This window comes from Miniopterus schreibersii, assembly GCF_964146895.1.
Source record: "Miniopterus schreibersii genome assembly, chromosome: 14".
Taxonomy (NCBI): domain Eukaryota; kingdom Metazoa; phylum Chordata; class Mammalia; order Chiroptera; family Miniopteridae; genus Miniopterus; species Miniopterus schreibersii.
Window position 1 is genome coordinate 39740732 of NC_138114.1, and position 23853 is coordinate 39764584.

The 23853-nt window shown below is 52.5% G+C and overlaps 3 protein-coding genes across 5 annotated transcripts; 2 read left to right on the forward strand and 1 right to left on the reverse strand.

The window, feature by feature from the left end:
• The first annotated feature begins 2805 nt into the window (after window positions 1-2805).
• On the forward strand, window positions 2806-16051 carry SEMA4G (semaphorin 4G). 2 transcript variants are annotated; one of them, XM_081157808.1, is made up of 16 exons: window positions 2806-2893; window positions 5726-6195; window positions 6292-6440; window positions 6736-6798; window positions 9336-9434; window positions 9546-9639; window positions 9787-9900; window positions 10097-10266; window positions 10350-10519; window positions 10815-10959; window positions 11122-11344; window positions 11747-11862; window positions 12021-12181; window positions 12381-12442; window positions 13781-14834; window positions 14959-16051. In XM_081157808.1, the coding sequence occupies exons 2-15, from the start codon at window positions 6072-6074 to the stop codon at window positions 14608-14610; spliced, it is 2520 nt and encodes an 839-aa protein (XP_081013934.1). In that variant the 5' UTR covers window positions 2806-2893; window positions 5726-6071; the 3' UTR covers window positions 14611-14834; window positions 14959-16051. The 2 variants fall into 2 exon arrangements, with proteins under 2 accessions (XP_081013934.1, XP_081013935.1); XM_081157809.1 differs by lacking the exon at window positions 2806-2893 and having other exon boundaries at window positions 5974-6195; window positions 12021-12196.
• A 496-nt stretch (window positions 16052-16547) lies between these two features.
• MRPL43 (mitochondrial ribosomal protein L43) lies at window positions 16548-17696 on the reverse strand (the record flags this gene model as incomplete). The annotated part of the gene is made up of 3 exons (XM_081157812.1): window positions 16548-17245; window positions 17373-17479; window positions 17566-17696. The coding sequence occupies 3 exons, from the start codon at window positions 17694-17696 to the stop codon at window positions 17004-17006; spliced, it is 480 nt and encodes a 159-aa protein (XP_081013938.1). The 3' UTR covers window positions 16548-17003.
• Window positions 17697-17742: 46 nt separating this feature from the next.
• TWNK (twinkle mtDNA helicase) lies at window positions 17743-22941 on the forward strand. 2 transcript variants are annotated; one of them, XM_081157810.1, is made up of 5 exons: window positions 17743-19699; window positions 19888-20128; window positions 20276-20383; window positions 20706-20847; window positions 21747-22941. In XM_081157810.1, the coding sequence occupies exons 1-5, from the start codon at window positions 18457-18459 to the stop codon at window positions 22065-22067; spliced, it is 2055 nt and encodes a 684-aa protein (XP_081013936.1). In that variant the 5' UTR covers window positions 17743-18456; the 3' UTR covers window positions 22068-22941. The 2 variants fall into 2 exon arrangements, with proteins under 2 accessions (XP_081013936.1, XP_081013937.1); XM_081157811.1 differs by lacking the exon at window positions 20276-20383 and having other exon boundaries at window positions 18357-19699; window positions 21747-22936.
• The last annotated feature ends 912 nt before the right edge of the window (window positions 22942-23853 follow it).

Consider the following 23853-nt stretch of genomic DNA (forward strand, 5'->3'; position numbering starts at 1 on the left):
CAAGCAGGACAACTTGACTAGACCAGAGTTCTTTTGCCTCAGGGAACCTCTGCTCAAGTTTCAGGAGTTCTTACCTACCCCCTACACCTAGGATCCCTGCTTAACTGCTCTGTGCAAAGCCTAGAGCCAAACGCTGGTGTGTAGGTGGCTGTGGACAACCAGCACTGCCCTCAGCCACTTTCCTCCCAACAGAGTTGGGGAGAATAGCCTAGCAAAAAGAAAACCTACATTTGCATTCTGTTTGTGAATTACACCAGGTTTTCAAATGGAGTCCTCTCAGTCACCCTTTGAAATAGCCAACGTAGTTACTTTAAGATGAGTAACAACCTGCTCAAAGAATGACCTGCCTGTGTCCCAGGATACAAATTCATAGCTAGGTTAGGATTGATTTCTTGGTTTGCTTTCGAGTCTCTTCCACTGTCCGTCTTCATTCATATTTTATCAGCTTGATTTGCAGAGGAGTATTATCAATCAAAGGGGCTTCCTATAGAAAGTTCTGTTAATTGCTATCACATCTAATCATTTCATTAGGTTCAGAGATTGAAAAGAGAAATGCATTGTGGTCTGAATCTATATTATCAGATGTATTGAAGTAACTGCCCAAGAACAGTGCAGCAAGTGCCATGCTGGAACTCAGCAGTGTGATTTATACATTTTGTTCATTTGAAATGTGTGAGGTTCTGAGTCTGCCATCAGAGCACCTTAGAGGAGAAAGGCTTGCCTCATAGAGATAGGTGAGTGGGATGCTAAACCTACCACCAAATCACTTTGGCCTACTTGCCACCTCCTGAAGTATATAAAGTCGGCACTGAGTTCTGTGAGACCAAGAGGAGCTGTGTCCCTTAGCCCACTGGACACACCTGCAGTTAAAATTTCTCTCCTGTCTGGTACTATGGGGCACACAGTTTTCTGGCCCCTCCTCCACTGTCACCTCCAACCCACTTCCCACATGGACTAGATTTATTTTTCTTAGCCATATCTTTCCCAGTCTTTCCAGCTTGGACTTCCTTAGCTCTTTCAGGATTTTCTTCTGTGGTCTTTTCCAAACTACTTGCTGACTTTTCCCTTCTATTGCCTACTAGGAACCCTCCCAACTCATCAAATCAAACTCATCTTCCTCTCTCATGTTCTTTCCGTTCTGCCTACTCCCCCAACAAAAACCTACACATTTCTGCCTCTGCTCTGATAATACCCCTTCAGGCTGGCCATGCTTCCCTCTTCTCAGGCTTTCCCAGTCCTGATTGTTCTCTCTATAAGCACAAGAATAATTTCAAGGCACGTTATTTAACCTCTTAGAGCCTGTTTTCCGAACTATAAAATAAGACTTAATCCCTCCGGATGGAACAAAGGCGCAATTTTTAAAAAATGAAGCTGGGCCCTCTTTGTAAATGTGTATGTACACTTTAAGCATTTCTCTCCAGCTGCCTCCCCCTCCACATACACACACATCCTATTTGCAGAGTGCTGGGGAGGTGGAAGTGTGATGTGGGCCCTACTATCTAGTCACACACAGCAGCCCAAACTACGAGATTGTATATAAGTGCCAAACCGAGCTTTGAGGAATTCAGAAAAAAAAGGATGACATGTCTCCCTGGGTCCCTTCAGTTAAATGACAGAGCCCCTTGAACCTCGCTCACCCACTCTCAGGACAGTGCTTAGCCACCTGTTCCCCCACCCTCTGTCGCTCCAGAGCACAGACTCCTAGGCACAGGCAAGAGTCAGTTACCTATGGCCCTCATCATTTTGGTCCTGCTTTTGGGCCCATATCAATACTATCCTGGATGAGAGAGGGAGGATCAGGCCAGGTCATGGCTAGAGCTCAGGTTTGAGTCATACCTTAGAAGGGTCTTTAATAGGCCGTGGGAAGAAGGTATGGCCTCAGCTGAGGGGAAACTGAAGGACCCAAGATTGTGTGGGAGGGCCGTCCTAGTTGAATTAAAGGAGTTGGGGAGTTGATTCTGAGGAGGCTTCCTAGATTAATACTGAGAAAGGTGATTGAGCCTAGGAAGGACAGGATATTTTATTGCCTAGGAGGAGTTCACTGAAAGATCTGGAGTAAGAATGATGCCCAAGGTGAGCTAGAAGGGAAGGCAGGCGTCTGAGTGACCCAGTCCCTGAGGAGGTGCACCCCAGTTATGTCTAAGATTTGGTTGAGTAAACAGGTACAAATGGTGGTAGCTCATTTATCCAGAAAAACAGCATTTCCTTGTGCACTTCTGGTCAAGCTATTACTTCATCCCTCCAGGCCTGACCTCCTTCAGCCACCTAGACCTTAGGCTGACAGACCAGGCGACGGGGACCTTGAGCTGAGAATCAAGACCCTGTTCTGTGTTCAGAGCTAACCCAACGCTTGTTCTCCACGTACTGTGGCCCTCCGATACCCTAGGCAGAGCACAAAGGGGTGGCGGGAGCGCAAGAAGTGAGGACAGGCCTCGGGCCCTCGGGCTTTGGGAGAAGTTTAAGCTCCCAGAGAACAGGTTTGCACACCTCTAGCAGAAGGGAAGGCGGAGGTGTCCTAGGGCTAGAGAGGAGAGAAGGTGGGCTACAAGCCGTTGAAGGCACTCGGGGTGGCGAGGCCACCACCAGGGGGCAATACTGGGGCCGCAGGCCTTGGGGCGGGGCGCCTGATGCTGGAGGGCTGTGTGTGAGTCACAGCTTTAAACGATCTCTACTATATAGGGTGGGGGGCGTGAAAGCAGGGAACAGCGCCCTTCTATGAACCCCACCCTGTCGGCCCCGCCTCCCCGTCCTGCCTTCCAGGCCCCGCCCACCCCGGCTCCGCCTCCCCCCCCGCCCCGCCTCTGACCGCGGCCCCTTCATCCTGCAGCTGGTGCTTGGGGGCCCTGGAGCTGCGCGCGTCGCTGTCTCTATGGCCGGTGATCTGAGCGCTAAGGTGAGAGGCAGGGAGTGAGGGCGGTGGCATGGGCCGGGGCCGGGGGACCGGGCCAGGCCTTCTCCACATCTATTCCACCCTCCAAGCTGAGCCAGGCCTTTCTCACCGCCAAGTCCCCGGGTCCCTCATAAAGGCTGTAGAGGGGCGCGGGCCAGGCCTCCAGCCTCGCTGGGCACAGAACGGCCAAGCGGAGTCGGGGATCCGCGCAGGGCGGGGGCCGCGTGGCGAACAGTGTTCCCCAGGATCTGGGTCACGTCTCCTGGCATCCGGCAGGATAGAAGGAGAGCTTGTCCTCGAGCTGCAGCAGTAGAGATTGAGGTTAGACCCGAGGAAAGGGGGGAACAGGGGAGGAGATGGAGGAAATAGGTAGCGGGGGAGGGGCTCTCAGGCCAGGAGAGACCACCATCCTACTGGGCAGAGGGAGATACCTCCTACACTAAGCAGGTGGTTATCTGGAATGGAGGTTGAGAGCCTGCTGATCCTATATTGACCTCGTTGGGGGGGTTGGGACTCCCCTTCTTAGTTCCCCCTGCTCTAGGATCTGCCTTAGTGGGAAGGTGATCAGAGTCCAGGGGCCTGGCCCTGGGGAGCAACCCAAACTGTGGAACCAGAGGTGGAGTGTGGGGTGTGGACTGGAGACCTTGAAGCCTTGTTGCCCCTTAACCCCGCCCTCTATCCCAACAGGTTAAATGGGGGCTGAGAGTTCAGGCCCAATTCCCATATCTGGAACTGCAGTATATATGGGAGTAGAGGAGTGCCAAGTTACCTGCTCCATTCCATCTTTCCTTTGCTGAAACTAGGGGCCTCCTTCCTCCCTTGCAGAGCAGCCTTGACCCATGCACCCATCCCATTTGAACATCAGGTCAGAAGCCTTCCCCCATCACACACACACACAACACACACATACTTGGAATCTGGCCTTAGAATTAGGACACTGGGGACGGTGGTGGGGTTTTGCTGTTAATCTCACCCTCCATGGATACTGGCAGGCTCCAAGCCTGCAGTGAGAACTGGGCCCCTGTATATGTGCATATGCTTGTACATCTGTATGTATATCTGCATAGATGTAATTGTGTGTTTGAGGACTGTGAACACACATGTACAGTGGGTCCCTAACCCACTGTATCAATGAGTTTGTGTGCATGTCCCTGCACATATGTATATGTGCAGGACCCTCCTGTGAATAGGTGTATAATCCTTCATATGTATATATGAGGCTGTGTGACCTGCTGAATGAATGGGCATGTGAATATAACCTTACATGTGAACACATATGGTAGGCCCTTTATATGAACATATGTGTGCACAAACCTTCCTGTGAATGTGTGTGTGCATGACTCTCCTGAGTACATGTATTCACAGCCCTCCTGTGCATATGTATGTGTGTATGCGCCTGTTTGCATGCACATCACCCTCCTCTGGACACATGTGACTCTTGCGTAAACCTGTGTAAGTGTGCCATGCCCTACACTCTGAGTGCTCCTCTGACCTGGGCTGTGTTCTTCCTGCCCAATCCTAGGGACTGATTCCTCCTAGCAATAGGGCTCCCCCCGCCCTCCTTCTGCACTAAGCAAATAAGAGGCCCCAAAGGTAAACAGGTGTGCCTCCACAGTGAGGGGTGGAGCATGGGCAGTTTGCCTGTGGCCTCCTGCTGCCCCAGCCCCTAAGCCAGTAGTTGATGCCCTTTCTGTGGCCCAGGGACCCTCTTCTCTCTGCTTATACTCCATTCTCCCTCTCTGGGCTCTGCCCACTACAGTAGTGACCTTTACCTCTTAAATAAACATTCCAAATTCCTGTTCTCCCTCTGGCCAGCTCCTGGTCCCTCCCCTGTCTTCAAGGCCACACAGTTAATATTTGACCTGGAAGGGAGGGGAGAGGCCAATAACCCCTCTCGCCCTGTCTGTGGGCATCTGATGAAATTGGGTGGGTCAGGCTTCCTCCAGACCTAGTCCAGCTCAGGAAGCCTTCAGGAGCCACCTCAGAGATCAGGCCTGTTACAGGGCTCAGAGGAGGCCTGCCACCTATCCCCAACCCATCCCCAGCTGGTTGGCTTGAAGGAGGGTCCTGGTATGGGAATAGTCTCCAAGATATGTCAGGGGAGGTGGCCAAGAGCTCAGGGATCCCATCGTTTACCTTTTCCATGTTGCTCATGTCTTAGTTAAGTGGCCTTGCACACTGTAGCCTCCTGCATAGACATTACACTCATTCAGCTAGGGGGGCCAGATACCCCCCAGTGCCTGTGAGCGCCTGTTTGCAGGTAAGGACATGCGTAGATGCCTAGCCAGAGGGTGCAGTACAGACTCGAATGGGCAGGGTGGAGATGTGCACCCCCTCAGAGAGGAATGCTGAGGAGAAGTGTCTAATTAAAGAGAAATTCCAGAGGGAGCTCTCAGGCCAGGGAAAAGAGAAAACAAAGGGAAAACAGGACAAAATAAACAAAGACCCATTAAACGTCTGTGCCCAGGCCTTCCTGCATAAGGCACCCCCGCAGGCAGCAAGGGCAGCTGCTGCCCAGCTGGGTCTCATTGTTGGGAGGAGAAGGCGATCTCTCTGAGAACCCAAGCTCCACCAAGATGGAGGCCTAGCTAAGCTTCTGACTCGGTCAGAGAAGGACTATTACCTTGGGCTTGGGTTGGGGGGAGTCAAAGGTATTGTAAAGAAGGTGAGTCCCACCCAACTTCCTGTGTCAGAATGACTGAGTCAATCCTGACGTGGGAGTTCTGTGGATGCTTGACCTCCTCCCTTCAGTACTCCCTGTAGTCTAGGGGTAATGTCATCTACCTTCCACCTACACACAGATCAAAGGGCTTTTTTTCCTGTTTTTTCCTTCAGAAACCAGACTTCAGAGAACCAGGACTAGCCCTGCTGTCGAGGCAGGGAAACCCCATCAGTGACCTACAACCCCTCTATGACCCCTCAACTCCCTCTCACCATGGAGTTTGTATTTGATACAGATAGGCAACGTGTGATTCTCTGACCTCTTACCTGGTATTCCATGGCCACACAACCCTCTGATTCCATGTACCCCCAATTCCAGGACCCTCCCTGGCCCCATGACCCCTGACCTTCCAAGTGACCTCCCTGGACCTTGACTCCTGTGACTATTCTTCCCACCATCCCCTTGACTCTGGCCCTGGTTCCCCTTGGGGGTCTTGTTGGTCTGGGCTTCCCCAGGAAAATGTGGGGGAGGCTCTGGCCCCTCCTCCTGAGCTTCCTCACAGCAACTGCAGTCCCTGGACCCTCACCACGGAGACCATCCAGAGAACTAGATGCCACCCCGCGGATGACTATCCCCTATGAAGGTTAGATGCCCCCCCAACCTCAAAAGGCAGCAGGAGCCAGGGCTGGGGGTGGGGAGACAGCCCAAGAATTGGGCTCACAGCTCCTGCTCTCCCCAGAGCTCTCTGGGACCCGGCACTTCAAGGGTCCAGCCCAGAACTACTCAACACTGCTACTGGAGGAGGCCTCTGCAAGGCTGCTGGTGGGAGCCCGGGGCGCCCTGTTCTCTCTCAATGCCCACGACATAGGAGATGGGGCTCACAAAGAGGTCAGCCCCTGGAACCTGGACCACCCAGAGGGTCTCTAGCTTCATCCAGTTCCCCAGGACCTCAACTTGCTGCTGGAAACCTTGCAGCCTTCCATAGCCCCCTGGTCAGACAGTGCTGCCCTTCCCAGCTCAGGTCTCCCTTACACCCAATGCTCCTCCTGAACTTACCCTGACCCCAATTCCTCCAATTCCCCCCATTCCCTGGGGTCCAATCACCAGGTCCCACAGGTAATGGGAAAAGGCGAGGGTACTGGGGTCAGTGCATCAGCTGTTCTTCCCTTTCCTCCCTCTCCAGATCCACTGGGAGGCCTCCCCGGAGATGCAAAGCAAATGTCATCAAAAAGGGAAAAACAATCAGGTATGTGGCCTGCCCTGTCCCCAGCTCCTTTCCTCCTCCTCCTCAGTTGGGGATGTCAGGGTTGAGAACACGGAGAGGTAACAATCAGCCCGTCAGTTGCAGCAACCACAATAAACACTGTAAGTGCTACTGGAGTGGCAAGCCCCAGGCACAGCACTTCTAATCCAAACATCTGGTGACCCATTAGCTTGGTCTGTGATGGCATCTTAATTTCCTCTGGGCTCCCAAATAACAATCATGATAACAATAATTAATCTCTAGTAAGTACTGACTTAGCTATTATCTCACCTAATTCTAAAATAGCCCCGGTGAAATACTATTGTCCTCTAGCTTAGCAATGAGAAAAATGAGGCTTTGGTCAAGGAAGAGCTCAACTACCCAGTATTCCATGGAGGGATGTTGTAAAGTGTCAGCCCTTTCTAGCTAAAGAAACAGGGTGTCTGCGGGGGTCCCACGTCTGGCTATATAACAGATCCATTTGGAGAGCTTTTAAAATACACATTCCCAAGGTATGTGTATTTTAAAAGCCCAGGTATTCTGATTCAGTGAGTCAGGGGTGGTGTTGGGACAGCTGTGTTTAAAGAGGTGCCTCTTAGAGATGCCATCAAAGGCTGCCTCCTGGTGCAGCATGGATAGAAAATGGGGCTGGGAGGCAGGTGGAGCCCAGGTCATGAAGGGCTGTAAATGACCAGCTGGGGATTTGGATTTTATTCTGGGGCAGTGGGCACCCTTATCATTTGATACTTTAAATACCCTCAAACTTTAATGTGCACGTGAATCACCTGGGGATATTATAAACACAGATGCTAACTCAGTAGGTCTTGGAAAGGCTGAAGATTCTGCAATTCTAACACGCTCCCAGGTGAAGCTGACACAGCTAGTCCCTGGATCACGCTTTGGGTAGACAGAACATTTCCCAAAGCATGTTCTGAGGAACATTAATTTTCAAGAGAGGGATTTAATGGTCAATGAGTTTGGGAAATGCTGCATGCTCAATCCCACAATGAACAGCAACACCCTTAAGGCTCTGAGAAGTCCTCAGTAAAGGTAGGTTTTAACCTGTGGTTTCCAACTTATTTCACTACAGAATTCCTTCCCCCGCCCTTATTAATGTAAATATCTTGAGGAAACCTTACTTACTATAGGAATATTTATCCAGCCCCAGGCACTAGATGGATTAAAATGGAGTGAGTCTGGAGGCTGGAAAGGCAGTGGGGAGGTTGGAGGCATGGTGTGGGTCAGGGGAGGGAGGCCTGAACAGGCCGGTGGAGAGGAGTGATGGATGCCAAAGTAATGCACCCAGTGAGTGAGCGAGCAAGATGAGACAAAGAGGCCTGCATGAGTTCAAACCCTGGGTGACAGGCAGGAGGAGGAATCATTAACAAGGCAAAGAAGTCAAGAGGGCAGCAGTCTAAGACATTTGATGGGCAGAGAAGGCCAGTGTGGCTGGAGTAGGTGAATGAGGCTAGAGTAAGGGGCAGGGACAGGTACATGTTGGACCCTATTATGCTCAGGACTCTGGCGAGTCACCGAAGGGTTTTTAAATATAGCAGTGACATGATCTGGTTTACATTTTTTTTTAATGCCTTAGAAAGTGGGTTGCAAGAGTATGCTGGTTGGTAGAATACCTCTGGAAGGAAACTCCAGTCAATGGTAACAGCAATCTCTTTTGAAGGCAACAGGGATAAAAAGGAGACTGTTTACAACATATTCCTTTATACCTTTCAAATTGTACACTGCATGCATGTATTCCTTATTCATTGAATAAATAAGTTGGGTTTTTTTATAAAGAGTGGTGGAGAGTTGGGAGAGCTGTCAGGTGGTCGCTGCAGTGGTTCAGGGAAGAGTGATGGTGGTAATTTGGACTAGGGTGGAGGCAGTGGAGGGCAAGTGGACCAAGTCAAGAAACATTTAGGATAAAGAGACATTTTAATCAGGGAGCAGGACTGAATGTGGGGGTGAAGGAATGGGAAGCAGCAATGATGACTCCTGGTTTCTGGACTGAGTAGGATGCATGGAGGAAGAGAGGAGGGAAAGACTGGATGAACAGGTTCAGGAGGGAAGATGCAGGTTAGGGAGGAGGGGATGAGCTTGCTTTCTGACGAGGTGAGTTTGATGTGTCTGAGCTATCAGGTTGGAGAGAGGGCTGGAGCCCGAGGATAGATATGGTAGTGTCACCCCAAAAGGGGTGTGGGAGCTCCAGGATTGAGGGACATTGCTGAGTAGGAGATGTGAGAGAAGCATCTTAGGGTGGTGAGAGCCTGAAAGCACCTGAACTGAGGGTGCAGGAGAAGCTGGCAGAGTGTATCCTGTAATCTAAGAGATAGAGGAGAAAAGAGGAATCATGCCACTGGGAGGCCAAAGGACAGTGAGTTCCAGGGAATATTCTCTTCTAGGCAGTGAGAAGGCCCACTGGGATCTTGGAAAAAACTGTGTGTCCTGTGAGTGGGGATAAGAATCAGACTACCAAGCTGGACAAATGGAACAGGCCTCTAAGGAGGCCCAGGGCTCACAGCTCTCCCTTACCTCTCCCACAGACCGAGTGTTTCAACCATGTGCGATTCCTACAGCGGCTCAATGCCACCCACCTCTACGCATGTGGGACTCATGCCTTCCAGCCCCTCTGTGCAGCCATTGTGAGTATGCCTGCCCCAGCCCTGATCACTGGTCCCTGACCCTAGACTGGTCTGACTTTGGGCCCCTGCCTGTCCTTGGAACCACTGACTCCTGAACTCTCATTCCCTGAGGATGCTGAGGCCTTCACCTTGCCAACCAGCTTTGAGGAGGGGAAGGAGAAGTGTCCTTACGACCCAGCCCGTGGCTTCACAGGCCTCATCATCGGTGAGCGTGCCTTCCTCCTCACTTCTGTCCCTCATCCACAAGCATGCTGTTTGAGGGACATCGATGTCATTGCTAGCACTTGCCACCTGTGCATTATGTGCTTTATGGCATGTGGCATGTCTCATGCCTGGCATGTCCCTGCCCCAGATGGAGGCCTCTACACCGCCACACGGTATGAATTCCGGAGCATTCCTGACATCCGCCGGAGCCGCCACCCGCACTCCCTGAGGACTGAGGAGGCACCCATGCACTGGCTCAACGGTTAGGAGGATGAGGCACAGGATGTGGGGGAGGCAGGGGACTATTTCTTCATCTTTACTCCCTTGGGCAGTTGACCATCCTATCCCCAAATCCTCAAGTGAGCCTGCCTATTCCTGTGTATTGAGTGAGGTGTTGGGGCCAATGGGGAGAGACACCCAGCCTGTCTCAGAAGCCACCTGAACTGCCCAACCCACAGATGCTGAGTTTGTGTTCTCCATCCTGGTGCGGGAGAGCAAGGCCAGCGCAGTGGGTGACGATGACAAGGTTTACTACTTCTTCACGGAGCGTGCCGTTGAGGAGGGCTCTGGTAGCTTTGCTCAGAGCCGCAGCAGCCATCGTGTGGCCCGTGTGGCCCGTGTGTGCAAGGTGAGTAGAATTGAGGTCAGGGCAAGGGTGTAGAGGCTGAACTGCTGACCCTGACCCCTGACCCTATGCCCCTTCCTCCCCAGGGAGATCTGGGAGGGAGGAAGATCCTGCAGAAGAAGTGGACCTCCTTCTTAAAGGCGCGTCTCATCTGCCACATTCCACAGTATGAGACACTACGTGGTGTCTGCAGCCTGGACTCTAACACCTCAGCCCGCACACACTTCTACGCGGCCTTCACACTGACTACACAGTGGTCAGTGCAGGGACAGTGGGGAGACAAGGAACTGGGGATAGCATAGGGCTGGAGCAGAGGTCAGCGAGGATGAGACAGGAACCACTGTGGGGAGGGCTGGCTGCAGAGAGAAAATTTCAAGCATATCCAGCTAGCCTGGGGCCAGAGGCCACAGTGGCATACTGACCCTCAGGCGGCCCTGTGGGCCTAGAGCTGGGGTTGACCATGGTAACAGTGGGCTACAGGCTGGGCAGGTGGCAGGCAGACAGGCTCCACTCAGTGTGACTCAGCCCTCTCCCCTATGTATTATACCTAGGAAGACCCTGGAGGCCTCAGCCATCTGCCGCTATGACCTGAGCGAGGTGCAAGCTGTCTTTGCAGGCCCCTACATGGAATACCAGGACGGTGTCCGGCGCTGGGGCCGCTACGAGGGTGGGGTGCCAGAGCCCCGGCCTGGCTCAGTGAGTGTGCAGGGCTGGGATCAGTGCTCAGTAGATAGAAATCCTGGAAGGAACTGAGGGTCTTGCCCTGTGGGGAGGACAGGCAGGAAGACAGAACCCCCTGGGAGGAGTAGGATCTTTATGGGGAGTCCAGAGGTTCACCACCCCTGTCCCCCACCCCAGTGCATCACAGATTCATTGCGCAGCCAAGGCTACAACTCATCCCAGGACTTGCCGTCGCTGGTCCTGGACTTTGTGAAATTGCACCCACTGATGGCTCGGCCCGTGGTGCCCACACGTGGACGGCCCTTGCTGCTCAAGCGCAGCGTGCGCTACACACACCTCACAGGGACACCTGTCACCACGCCTGCTGGACCGACTTATGACCTGCTCTTTCTGGGCACAGGTGCTTCTGACCCCTGACCTGAGACCTCTGGTGACTGCTGACCTGCTCTTTGATCCCTGTTGACCTCAAACCCCCTTGATGACCCTTGGTCACAAAACCCTGGTGACCATTGATGTTGATTCTTCAATGAATACTCACTATTGGCCCCCAGTGAACACTGGGTCTTGGTGACTACTGACTCCTGTCACCAACCACAATGACATTTGACCCAGATCATTAATGCTTCCGAACTCAATAATTCCTCCCATTTCAAGCCCAGAGTTCCCAATGTCCTGAGAGCCCATTGCTACTGGCTGAATCGTCCCTGACCTCGTGACTCCCACGCTGGTCCCATTAGCTATTGCAGGGGACCAAGAGCAGATTCTACTCCTGGGATCTGACCCTCTGCCCTTTCCATTCCAGCTGATGGCTGGATCCACAAGGCTGTGGTCCTGGGCTCTGGTATGCACATTATTGAAGAGACACAGTTGTTCAAGGAGCCCCAGTCTGTGGAAAATCTGGTCATCTCTCCAATGCAGGTAACCCCTAACTTGTGACCCTCTGTATGGTCTTCCCAGAATAGGGGGAGGGATTAGGAAGGCGGGGCACTGTGTATGTGTCTATAACCTGGCCCAGGCCTTGTGGCTGTTCAACGGAGTGGGGGGTATTGCTGACCAGCTATCCTCTCTGGCTCCAGCATAGCCTCTATGTGGGGGCCTCTAGTGGAGTCATCCAGCTACCACTGTCCAGCTGCTCCCGCTACCGCTCCTGCTACGACTGCATCCTGGCCCGGGACCCTTACTGCGGCTGGGACGCCAACACCCATGCCTGCGTGGAGGCCTCCACCATAGTGAACAGGTCCCAGGGTAGCAGGTGGGAAGTTGTGGGGAATGTGAAGGTCCCGTGTGCCCAGGGACTCAGAGCCTGAGGGGGAGGAAGACCTGCCAGCTGTAGGGGGAGTTGGAGCCAGTTGTCGGTAACAGCCCTATTGACCCTTTCACTGGGGAAACTGAAGCCCAGTTCCCTTTGCTTATGAGTCCTGATCTTCTGTCTCCAGGACAGCACTGATACAGGACATAGAGAGAGGAAACCGAGGCTGTGAGGGCAACAGGGACACAGGTAAGTGATATTCATGGATGTGTGGGTCTGACTGCATAGCCTGTCCTCTTTACCATTTACTGTCATTTGTATGCACATGTATATCTGAATGGCTGTGTCTGTGTGCTTTCACAGAGTAAGTGCTCAATAAACATTTGTTGCCTAAAAAAATTAGGAAAAAACAGGTGCATTTCTGGAGCTTACAGCCAAGTGGAAGGAGGAGGGGCTGGCAATCACATGATCACACAATTAATTATAATTATTTCCATTGGTTTTTATTACAAAAGAAAAAATACAACAGTGACAAGGGTTTAAAGGATCATGGATACTTCCCCAAGATCAAATGACTGAGGTGATACCTGAAGAGCAAAATTTAATAATCATAGCTAACATGTACCAAGTACTTTCTACATACCAAGCACTCACATGCAGTCTCACTTATTGTCACAGCATTCCTATGAGAGATGCCATTGTCATCCCCAAGGGGGGCAACCTCTCTGAGGCACAGGGAGAATAAGTAAACTGCCCAAAGTTAATCGGGTACTAAGTGGCAGGGTCAGAATTCGAACCTGCCCCCAGCAGTCATACTGGAATTTGTGCTTTTGACCACTGCTATGCTTTCTCCTCTCAAGGTAACAAGGCAAGTGGGGGCCACAGGGAGAGGGATGACACCCATGCAAAGGTAACAGCAGGCAGAGCAAGCTTGGTGTGTTTGAGCAACAAGAGAAGAGGCTGGAAAAGTGGGCAGGCTAAGGCAGGGGAGTGGCAGGAGCAGCTGTTTTTAAAAGGTCACCCCATTGCTGCATGAAGAATGGGTTTGATGGGGACCAGAGTGGGCCAGCAGTTGGGGAAGAAGTGAAGTGAACAGGTCTGAAATAGATTCCAGAAGCAGGATCTTGGTGAGGATTCGACACAAGGGGGTGGGGAGGCAGTGAGAGGCAAGGGAGACTCCCAGGTTTCTGACTTAAGCAGCTGAGTAGCTGGTGATGCTATGCAGTGATAACAATTCAAGGAAAAGACCTGGTGTAGTTTGGAAGGGGGGCTTTAGCCTTAGTTCCTGCGGCATGTTGATGCCCAGCATGTGGAAGATATTCAAGTCTGACGCTCAGGACAGAACTCTGTGCTGGCGGCAGAGATTAAGCATCACTGGCAGATGGCAGGAATTGAAACCACGGGGAAGAGCCAATGTGAACCTTCTGTGTGAGCGAAATACAGAAAGCTTGGCCAGTTGTCACCATGAGTCCACATTCTGTGCTTGGTGCTGCGGCCATAACAGTGAGCCACCTGGCTTGCCATCTCCAGTGCCTTCCCTAAGATTGGCAGGTACTGACTACTACTCCTGTCCCCTACTCTCTCCAGGGCCACCACCACCAACGAAGACCCGCTCTGTGCTCCGGGGTGATGATGTCCTCCTGCCCTGTGACCAGCCATCCAACCTGGCCCGGGCCTTGTGGCTGTTCAACGGGAGCATGGGCCTGAGTGATGGGCAGGGTGGCTACCGTGTAGGCGTGGATGGGCTGCTGGTGACAGACATACAGCCTGAGCACAGTGGCAACTATGGCTGCTACGCTGAGGAGAATGGCCTCCGCACCCTGCTGACCTCCTACAGCCTCATGGTGCGGCCAGCCACTCCTGCCCCTGCTCCACAAGCCCCTGCCATGCCTGGGGCACAACTGGCACCTGATGTGAGGCTGCTCTATGTGTTAGCCATTGCTGCACTTGGTGGCCTCTGCCTCATCCTGGCTTCCTCCCTCCTCTATGTGGCCTGTCTTCGGGGAAGCAGACGAGGGCACCGACGGAAATACTCACTGGGTCAGGCTGGCAGGGCAGGGGGCTCTGCTGTGCAGCTGCAGACAGTCTCAGGCCAGTGTCCTGGAGAGGAAGATGAGGGTGACGACGGGGAGGGTTCTGGGGGTCTGGAGAGTGGTTGTCTCCAGATCATTCCAGGGGAAGGAGCCCCAGCCCCACCTCCTCCACCCCCACCCCCCCCACCAGCTGAGCTGACCAATGGGCTGGTGGCACTACCTAGCCGGCTGCGCAGAATGAATGGCAACAGCTATGTGCTCCTGAGGCAGAGCAACAATGGAGTGCCCGCGGGGCCCTGCTCCTTTGCGGAGGAGCTCAGCCGCATCCTGGAGAAGAGGAAGCACACGCAGCTCGTAGAGCACCTGGATGAGAGCTCTGTCTGAGCCCAGCCTCCCAGGACAAATGCTCTTCCAAGCCAGCCTGTCTGCCCCAGGCTGGGCCGCTGCCTCCCAATACAGCCACCCCACCTTCACCCTCCCCAAATCCAGGCCCTTCCAACTTTTGATGTCCCTATAGGGCTGGCCAGAGTCAGGCCCAGCCAAAGTCCCCTTCTCAGTCTCCACAGACCCATCTGTGAGCAGCCCAGGCCAACTGGTTCTCCTCAGAGGTAGGTACTCCCTCAGATTCTTCAGCCCCAGCCTGTTCCTATTCCCCTAACCTAAGCACTTGGGAGGAGAGGACCCTATCCACCTGCCCCATTCATCTGTTCAAATCCTTCCTCTTTCTCCCAGGCAGGGGCCTGCAGGTCCAGATGGCCTCAATGTCACCATCCTCTGCATGGCCTCATGTGCTGGATGGTCCTGACACCAGACAAGACCTCTGTCAGCCAAAAGAGCCACCTGAGCCCTGCGTACATTCACATGCACACATGGAAGAATGTCTACCAGCTGGGCTGCAGGCCCCCACCCTCACCTTCTGGTGCATTCTTATTTCATCCCTTTTCCTGGACTTTGGGTACCCTCCCAATTGCCACAGCCCATCCTATCTAGTCCTCTCCCTAATCCCAGCCCCCAATGGTGACCTCTTTGTCAAGAACTTGGGAACAGACCGGCAGTGGGAGGTAAGACTGAATCATTCCCCTCTTCTCCCTTAATGTGCAGCCCTTATGAGTCAGCCCCCCATCCCTTTGGTCACTCTCAAGAGTGACAGAGGCAGAGTTCTAGGCATGTCCCTCACATACACGTGCTTACATTTCCACTCACACGCACCTTATGAGCCTCCTCTTGCTGCCTCGGACCTATTGGGTTTGGTCCATGGACATTTCAGAGAGAAAGCCCTCTCCGGTTTAGCTGTCCTTGCAGACACTTCCCTAGGACGGGCAACCCACACTGCACTCAATGAGCCAGCCTCCCTTTTGGGGACCAAGCATTTGCTACCCCTAGACCAGAGCAGGAGGAAAGATCTGATGTCTCACCTGGCACATGAAGCCCGTTCTTGGAACTATGCAAAGGGCAGAGGCTGGGAGTTTGGATGCTTGGCTCCCACCCTGTCCTACCTCACCGGGGCACTTTCAGGGTCCAGGGGTCTCTGAAGTCTCCAGGCCCATATGGGACAATCAAATCCTGACTGACCAACCCCTTCCCTTGGGTGAGGATGACTGTTATTTTTGTAGCTGAGAACGTGGAATCCCACGGATTTTTATTGCCCTTCACCCATCCTCTCCCACCTCAACCCCACAATGAATGTATTTATTGTGCGATGGCTACACTTCTTTAGGAATGCCCCCACTCACCACCTAGGTGGGTGGAATGGGCATAGGACAGTGGGGAGCCTGGGCTCAGCTCCTCCACTCTATTGGTTAATAAATACCCTTTTTCACCCATGGCTATGAGTAGTCTGCTTGGTCTAAACTAGCCTTCCCCTCATCACCAGGGCATAGGCTTCTGAGCCTATAGAAAAGGTGCTGCAGGGTTGGCTGCTCCCCATAAAACCATTTGCAGAGGAAATTGGGATCCTCAGCTTCCATCCTGGCTGCCCTTTGTTAAAGGGCTATCACTAGTCATTGATCATGGCAATAAGGGCATGACAAAAGTAGAGTAGTTCAAGAATTCATACAAAGGTTTCTAGGTTTTTACCTCCTAGCTCTTTTCCTCACCATCTCCCCCCCCCCCCCCTTTTTTTTTTTAGCTAAACCCCTAGAAGATGCTGCCCATTTATCAGCTGGCCTAAGAATCATTCTCTCCAAGGGTCAGGCCTAGATTAATTACATGGCCTTTGATATTAAGCATCCTGAAGGGTTATTATATGCCCTGCTTCTAGTTTTATGATCATAAAAAACGGAGTTATACTTAAAATATGCACATATTTTGAAGACCTCAAGTGTGACCGTGGGCGAGTTTATTAATCTCAGTTTTCTAGTTTGTACACATTCACACAGCCTTGCCCAATGTCAAGTTCACAGCAGAGAAGGTGCTAGCTCTCCTTAGGTCAGTGATTGCAGGAACAGGACATCAGGGATTCTCCAGAAGCCAGCCTTGAAATCCCTCACAGTGATTTGAGATCAGCATTATCAATTTGGATTTCAGAAAGGAGGATCCGGTAAGATCCTAGAAGACTCTCAGGTTTCAGTAATGTCGAATGGATAAGAATTAAGAGACACAAAGTCACTGCCCCTACAGTGGGCACCAAAAAGAAATAGGCAGCTCTTTTTTATCCCAAGCAAAAGGTTTGGCATCAACTTCCCCTTTCGTGGGCTCCACCTGTCTGCCTGATCTTGTAATCCCCTGAACCAAAAGAGGAACAACTATCTTCACTGGGATTGAGTTGGGGCAACTCTTCACTGCGCTTGCACCTGGGCTGGGGCAGGATCCTGGACCTCTCGGGGGCGCAGCCCGCCCCACGTTGTCGGTTTGTTGGTGAAGGGGTGCCACTGGCCCTGGATGCTAGGGCTGTCCGTGTGGAAGGGCTTGCGGATGCGGATTACGTCCAAACCCGACTGGTTTGCTAACTTCTGCACCAGCGTCGTGATCTCCTCGACCGACTTGCAGTTGATGCTCTCCTCGCGCACAGCCCCGTTAACTGGCAAAAAGGAGGTGGGGGGGGGGGGTAAGAAGTGGCGGGGCTGTCAGATGTCAAAGGACCGACGGCAACAGGCCTACCCTCCCCCCCGTACTCCGCCCTCCAGCCACCGCCCGGCCCCACTCACGGTATTCGGCCACGATTCTGGGCACAGAGCACGGCCGCGGGTTCACGTATATTACGACCCCTGGGTTCCGTCGGGCGAAGTCGGCCAGCTCCTGTTCTACGAACTCCCTGAGAAACCCAAGGGTGAGCACGGTGACTCCTGACCCGGGCGACCTCTGCCGGGAGTCGCACCCCCCGCGCCCTTCCCGGCTCACCTGGCGCCGCGGGACGAGGGCGCGTCGCGGCTGAGGCTGAAGCTGAGACGCTGAAGCTGCTGCACGTAGCGACCCAGCCCGTTGTGGAGGACGCTGGTCAGGAAGCGGCTCGGGGTGCCGCGCGCCGTCATGGCTCCACTCCCAGGCCACAGAGCCCGTCTCGAGGGAAGGGGGCGGGAGTAACACCCAGGCTTCCGGTTCCGGGGCACGCGCCCCGGGGAGTTTTGATTCCTAGGTCCTGGCCGGTGGCGCGTGCTAGTGACCCACGTTGAGAGCGAAAGTCAAGAGACGAGAGTGGTGACACAGTGCCAGATCGGAGCGGCGGAGATCTTGCGGGTGGAGCGGAGGGAAGACACGCGGGGGGGTGGAGAAGTGGCGCGGAGAGGGGCGGGAGCCGGGAGCCCGGAGCCGCACTGTGGCGCCCTAGTGTCGAGTCCCCTTTGAGGGAAGGAGCAGCGAAGAGAGCCACTAGTTGGGGATCTAGAGCAGAGGGGCTACCGAAAGGACGCCGAGGGCTGTAGAGATGAGGACAACGAGGAGACTCCATGGAGGGCAGTAGTGGTGGAGAGATGTCTGGAGAAACCATAATCAGTGAGGGGCTGCGATGGGAGAAGCTGTAAAGGACCAGAGAGGTAGGGAGCCAGATAGAGGGACAGAGACGTGAACGGGTCGTGCAGAAGGGCTTGGATGGAAGTAGCAATGTGGAAGGGGTGAAGAGGATTCAGAGGGATGTTTATGAAGAAGAAGTTTGAAGAAAGAGAGAAGCTACCTAGAATGAGCTCTTATTAAGAGTGCTGCGTGGAGGATCCCTAATAGGGTCTGACCTAGTGAAGACACCTGAACCAGGCACTTAAGGCATTTGAGGTAGGGACTTTCCCTATTTGACTAGGAATGTGGGTCCTTCTCCAAAGTGGGTCCCCCCTTCGTATCCTGCTGTCCCTGCGTAAGAAGTGGATGGGTCGGAGGAGCCTGCCTCGAAGCTTGGTCCCAGGCCCTCCTCGCAGAAGGTACAGGAAGGAGGCTCTCCCTGCCTTGGAGGTACCAGTGTTGCCTGTAACTGCAACTGAAATCCGCCAATATTTGCGGGCACATGGAATCCCCTTCCAGGATGGCCACAGCTGCCTGCGGACACCCAGCCCCTTTCTGGGGGCCTCACAGCTCAAGGACCAGACTGGTGCTACCACTTCCTTCAGCCTCTTCATTGACAAGACCACAGGCCGCTTTCTCTGCATGACCAGCCTAGCAGAGGGGAGCTGGGAAGACTTCCAGGCCAGTGTGGAAGGGCGCCGGGATGGAGATAGAGAAGGGATCCTGCTTAGTGAAGTCCCTGGAGCTGAGGACAGTGAGGAGGTCCGGAGAATCTGGGACCGAGCAATACCTCTCTGGGAGCTGCCTGACCTGAAGGAGGCCCAGCTGGCTCGTGTGATGTTTGGCCTTACCAAAGTGACAGATGACACACTCAAGTATTTCAGTGTGCGGTATCTGCGGCCTGCTCGAAGTCTTGTCTTCCCTTGGTTCTCCCCTGGAGGTTTGGGATTACGAGGCCTGAAGCTCCTAGGGGCTGAAGGCCAGGGGGATGGAGTGCACTATGTTGAAACCACCATTCCTCGGCCTGGTGCCTACCACAATCTGTTTGGATTACCACTCATCAGTCGTCGAGATGTTGAGGTGGTACTGACCAGTCGTGAACTGGACAGCCTGGCCTTAAACCAATCCACAGGGCTGCCCACTCTTGCCCTTCCCCGAGGAACCACCTGCTTACCCCCCGCCTTGCTTCCTTACCTTGAACAGTTTCGACGTATTGTTCTCTGGCTGGGGGATGACCTTCGGTCCTGGGAAGCTGCCAAGTTGTTTGCCCGAAAGCTGAACCCCAAGCGATGCTCCTTGGTGCGTCCAGGGGACCAGCATCCCCGTCCCCTGGAGGCCCTGAACCGAGGCTTAAATCTTTCTCGGATTCTGCGTTCTGCCCTACCCGCTTGGCACAAGTCTATTGTGTCGTTCCGGCAGCTTCGGGAAGAGGTACTAGGAGAACTGTCAAATGTGGAACAGGTAGCTGGTGTTCGCTGGAGCCGTTTCCCAGACCTCAATCGTCTCTTGAAGGGACATCGGAAGGGCGAGCTGACAGTCTTTACAGGTTACCCTTTGGGAAACCACTGCTTGGGGTGGTGGCAGAGGATCAGGTGGCAAAAGCATGTGGTTTTGGGCCACTGTAAATGTTGAAGAGGAGGCTTTTCCTCCCAACTTTGAGACCATGCTCCGTGTCTTGGTTTCAAGGGTAGAACTTTCCTCCCTCACCCCAGTCTGTGTTCAACCCCCCTGCAGGGCCGACAGGCAGTGGAAAGACGACATTCATCAGTGAGTATGCCCTGGATTTATGTACCCAGGGGGTGAACACGCTATGGGGTAGCTTTGAGATCAGCAACGTGAGACTAGCCCGGATCATGCTGACACAATTTGCTGTGGGGCGGCTGGAAGAGCAACTGGACAAATACGATGAGTGGGCGGACCGCTTTGAGGACCTCCCCCTCTATTTTATGACTTTCCACGGGCAACAGAGCATTAGGTGAGATTCCTAGGCCTGAGGTTTTCAAAGAATGGGAGGGCAGGAGACAGACTCCTGAAAGAGTTTTCAGGATGGTGACTTTCTGCCTGGGATGGACGGGAGTCTACTTGTAATTGACTTGAATTCATTGCCTCTTCCTCTTCCCAGGACTGTAATAGACACAATGCAACACGCAGTCTACGTCTATGACATTTGTCATGTGGTCATCGACAATCTGCAGTTCATGATGGGTCACGAGCAGCTGTCCACAGACAGGTGACCACCGACTTGTATAGCTGGAACCCACTTGAACACACATGTCTTCTCAGGCAGCTGGCCCCTGGGCACACACACTGTACTCTATTATTTTCTGACACATGTGCAGACATATCCCACCCCATGTGTATTTATGTCTTTATAGAGGTGTGGGGTGTGGCAGCAGGAAGTATGGACAGGGACCTAAGTGTGAGTCCTTGGGTAAAGGGAAGTAGAGTGAGGTTGTGGTGCTTTAGGAGATGTGAGTGAATCAAGAGTATGTGTATATTCTTGCCCTTCTACCTGTGTCTGATAACTCTTTGCTTTGTTGGGGTCGGGGCAGGATTGCAGCTCAAGACTATATCGTCGGAGCCTTTCGGAAGTTTGCAACAGACAGTAACTGCCATGTGACACTGGTCATTCATCCCCGGAAGGAGGATGATGATAAGGAACTGCAGACAGCATCCATTTTTGGTTCAGCCAAAGTAAGTGCCCTTTAGAGGAGCCCAAGCCTTGGAAAGTAGAGGGGGAAGGTGTGACCAGGCACAGCCCTCAGTCACCCTTAAATGATCTTGACTTCATCTGGAAGAAGGGCCGTGACATGAGGAATACAAAGGCTGATAATTGTTAGTCCTTTGCTCTCCTTGCCCTCCAGGAGCTCACATTCCCTAGTGGGTAAAACAATGAGACAGTGATTACAACTCAGTGTGATAAAAGCTATGAGAGGCAGCACAGGTGTTTGGGGAGCAAAGAGAAAAGACATCTGAGTCATCCTGGGGCATCCCGGGAGACTTCATAGAGGAGGTATCAGCAAAGGTTGGGTTGAGTTTTAGCCTTTTCGCTCACAGTAGATATTTAATAACATAACATGCCTTCTGGGCAGCAGGACAAGCCCAATCCTGGAGCTTCTGGTGGTATGCTGAATGCCTATTACATGCCAGGCCTGTGCTGGGCACAGAGAATACAGGGTGAGGAGCACAGGCTGTGTGCCACAGTGGAACAAACATGGACCTGGGAAACAGAATAACACAGAAATTAAAAGATGGTGGTGTGTTCTTTGTTTACGGGGATCAAGGATGTTCTCTCTGATGAAGTGTGTCATTTAGACTTAGACCTCAATGATAAGCTGGGGTTGAGTAGGGTGGTGAGCTGTGTAGGAAAAGTGTTACAAGCAGAGGAAACAGCAGGTACAAAATCTGAGGATGGTAGCAAGGTTGTTAAGGATCTGGCCCCGGCATCATGGTCAACAGTTCAAAGAGCTGTGATAAAAAGGGAAAGTGCTTTTTCCTTTCCCAATTAATGCCACTTCCCCTGTGCCCTCAACCTTACTTTCTGCTTTTCTCATGTCTTCTCACTGCTCCTTCATCCTCTGCTCGTCCCTCAGGCAAGCCAGGAAGCGGACAATGTTTTGATCCTGCAGGACAGGAAGCTGGTAACTGGGCCAGGGAAACGATATCTGCAGGTGTCCAAGAACCGTTTTGATGGAGATGTAGGTGTCTTCCCACTTGAATTCAACAAGAACTCTCTCACCTTCTCCATACCACCAAAGAGCAAGGCCCGGCTCAAGAAGATCAAGGATGAAAATGGGCTAGTGGCCAAAAAACCCTCTTCTGGCAAAAAAGGGGCTGTGCCCCAGAACTCTGAGACTTGCTTGGGTGAGGCCCCCAACCCCTACCAGCCAGACCCCTCCAAACTTTCCAGGTGAAGGATGTACAGAACAGGACACTGGAACGAGCCTGATAGGGCAGGCTGGGACATGGACTCTTTCTTGGCCCTCTGCTAGGACTGCCTCTGTCCTGTGGTCCTAAGCTATGGGCCCTTCTCAGTCTGAGGGGCCTAGCCTAGGGCAAGGTCCCGTAGTGAGAGAATTCAATTTAGCAGATATTTGAGAACTTACTGTGTGCTAGGCTTTGTTCTAGGTTGGGGGAATACAGCACTAACAATACAGATGAGGTCCCTGCTTCCGTGAAAAATGCAGTCTGGTGGGGGGACAAGATAAGCTAATGGATAAATACAGAACATCATTTTCGATAGTGAAAAATGCTATTTGAAAAATAGTAATGCGATAGTGCTTACAGGCTAGTTTAGATTAAGGTCTGAAAACTTGTCTCTGAGCAGAGGACATTTGAGCTGGGGCCTAAAGAACTAGTATTGAGCCATGTGAACATCTGGAGAAAGAGATATCCAGGCAGAAGGAAAAGTAAATATTAGAGGCCCTGAGGTGGGAATGAGCAAGTAAGTTGAGTTCAAAGCAATGGGGTCAGGCCCCCTGAACCTGGAGAACAGGAGACTTCTTGCCAAAATTCCAGCCTAGGCTTTTGGAGCCAAAGGGTGACATGGTGGGTACCAAGCTCCTCTGCTCCCCACTCTGGAGCCTGCTATGTGGTGGAACTCGCTATCATTGGATCCTAGGTGTTTGGCCAGAGAGCCATGGAAAGAAGCTGTGAGCCCAGAGTGCTTGCCACCTGGATACTGATTGTATGGTATGCTGCCTCTGACCACTTTAGTGGATGCAGTCATAACTTTTTGTAGAGCCTTTCCCAGTTTTACTGAAAAAAATTATTTTCCATTGGCTTTGTTTCTGTGCTTCTTCTTCTTTGTCCACTAGGTGTCTCTCCAGTCTCTAACCAGATTTTCTTCTCACTGGTGGTGGTCCCCTCCCCCACCACCAGTCTTTAAGCCCTGCACTCCTAAGGAAGCAGAATTAAAAGGCCATCACGCACATGCACACATACACCCCTTTACACCTCTTCTTAGCCTATGGAAGACAGGATGGTGCCTCTTTATCCCTATTTTTCCTGAGGATCTTCATGTGATCCCTGGCAGAGGTGTAGGTCACCAGGCCACATGCCTAGGTGCTGCCTGACCAGCTGTCTCTCTGTGATATGAGCCACCCACTGACCTCTCAATGTGGACTGAGGCTCAGCATATTCTTATCTGGCCTCCATCCATTTCCACCCTCCTGTACCTCCTTAGCATTTCTCTTATGTTGGTGTGTGTCAGAACACCTAGGGCTCTTGTTTGAAAAAGCAGAAACTAGGCCCTTCTCTTGCCCCAGTCCTCACAGACATTTCTAATTCTAGAAGTTCTGGGATTGGTATAGGATTCCTCATTTGGAACAAGTGCTAAAGGAGATGGGAAGATGTGCTATCCAGAGACCCTGTCAGAAATATTCCTAAATGATGACACTTTGATCTCACTTCGTCTGATATCCTAAAGTCCCAGTTTCCCTTTAGATTTCCCAGCAAGCGTGGTGAGAATGCAACATGTTCTGAAGGGACTGGGGAGAAAGAAGCCTTTTGTAAGGTTGGGAGATTGGTTCCCTACTCTGAAGCAGGACTGCCTTATTGAGGTCTCCCTATCAACCTAAGAAGGGGCTTCTGGGACCCTGTAGAATGGTCTGGTGTCTCTGGTCTTTTATGTGTGAGAACTATGGCTACAATTGTCTCCTGAAACAGACCGGGAGGAAAGCTGTTTTCTGTGGAGGAAGA

What these genes read in the sequence shown, in the direction of transcription:
- SEMA4G (XM_081157809.1), top strand. Translation starts at nt 6,072, where the DNA reads ATGTGGGGGAGGCTCTGGCCCCTCCTCCTGAGCTTCCTCACAGCAACT. An exon ending in CTTCACAGGCCTCATCATCG is followed by an intron (nt 9,640 to 9,786) that starts GTGAGCGTGCCT and finishes TCCCTGCCCCAG; the next exon opens with ATGGAGGCCTCTACACCGCC. An exon ending in TGGTCATCTCTCCAATGCAG is followed by an intron (nt 11,863 to 12,020) that starts GTAACCCCTAAC and finishes CTCTGGCTCCAG; the next exon opens with CATAGCCTCTATGTGGGGGC.
- TWNK (XM_081157810.1), top strand. Translation starts at nt 18,457, where the DNA reads ATGTGGGTCCTTCTCCAAAGTGGGTCCCCCCTTCGTATCCTGCTGTCC. An exon ending in GAGCAGCTGTCCACAGACAG is followed by an intron (nt 20,384 to 20,705) that starts GTGACCACCGAC and finishes GGGTCGGGGCAG; the next exon opens with GATTGCAGCTCAAGACTATA. An exon ending in CCATTTTTGGTTCAGCCAAA is followed by an intron (nt 20,848 to 21,746) that starts GTAAGTGCCCTT and finishes CTCGTCCCTCAG; the next exon opens with GCAAGCCAGGAAGCGGACAA.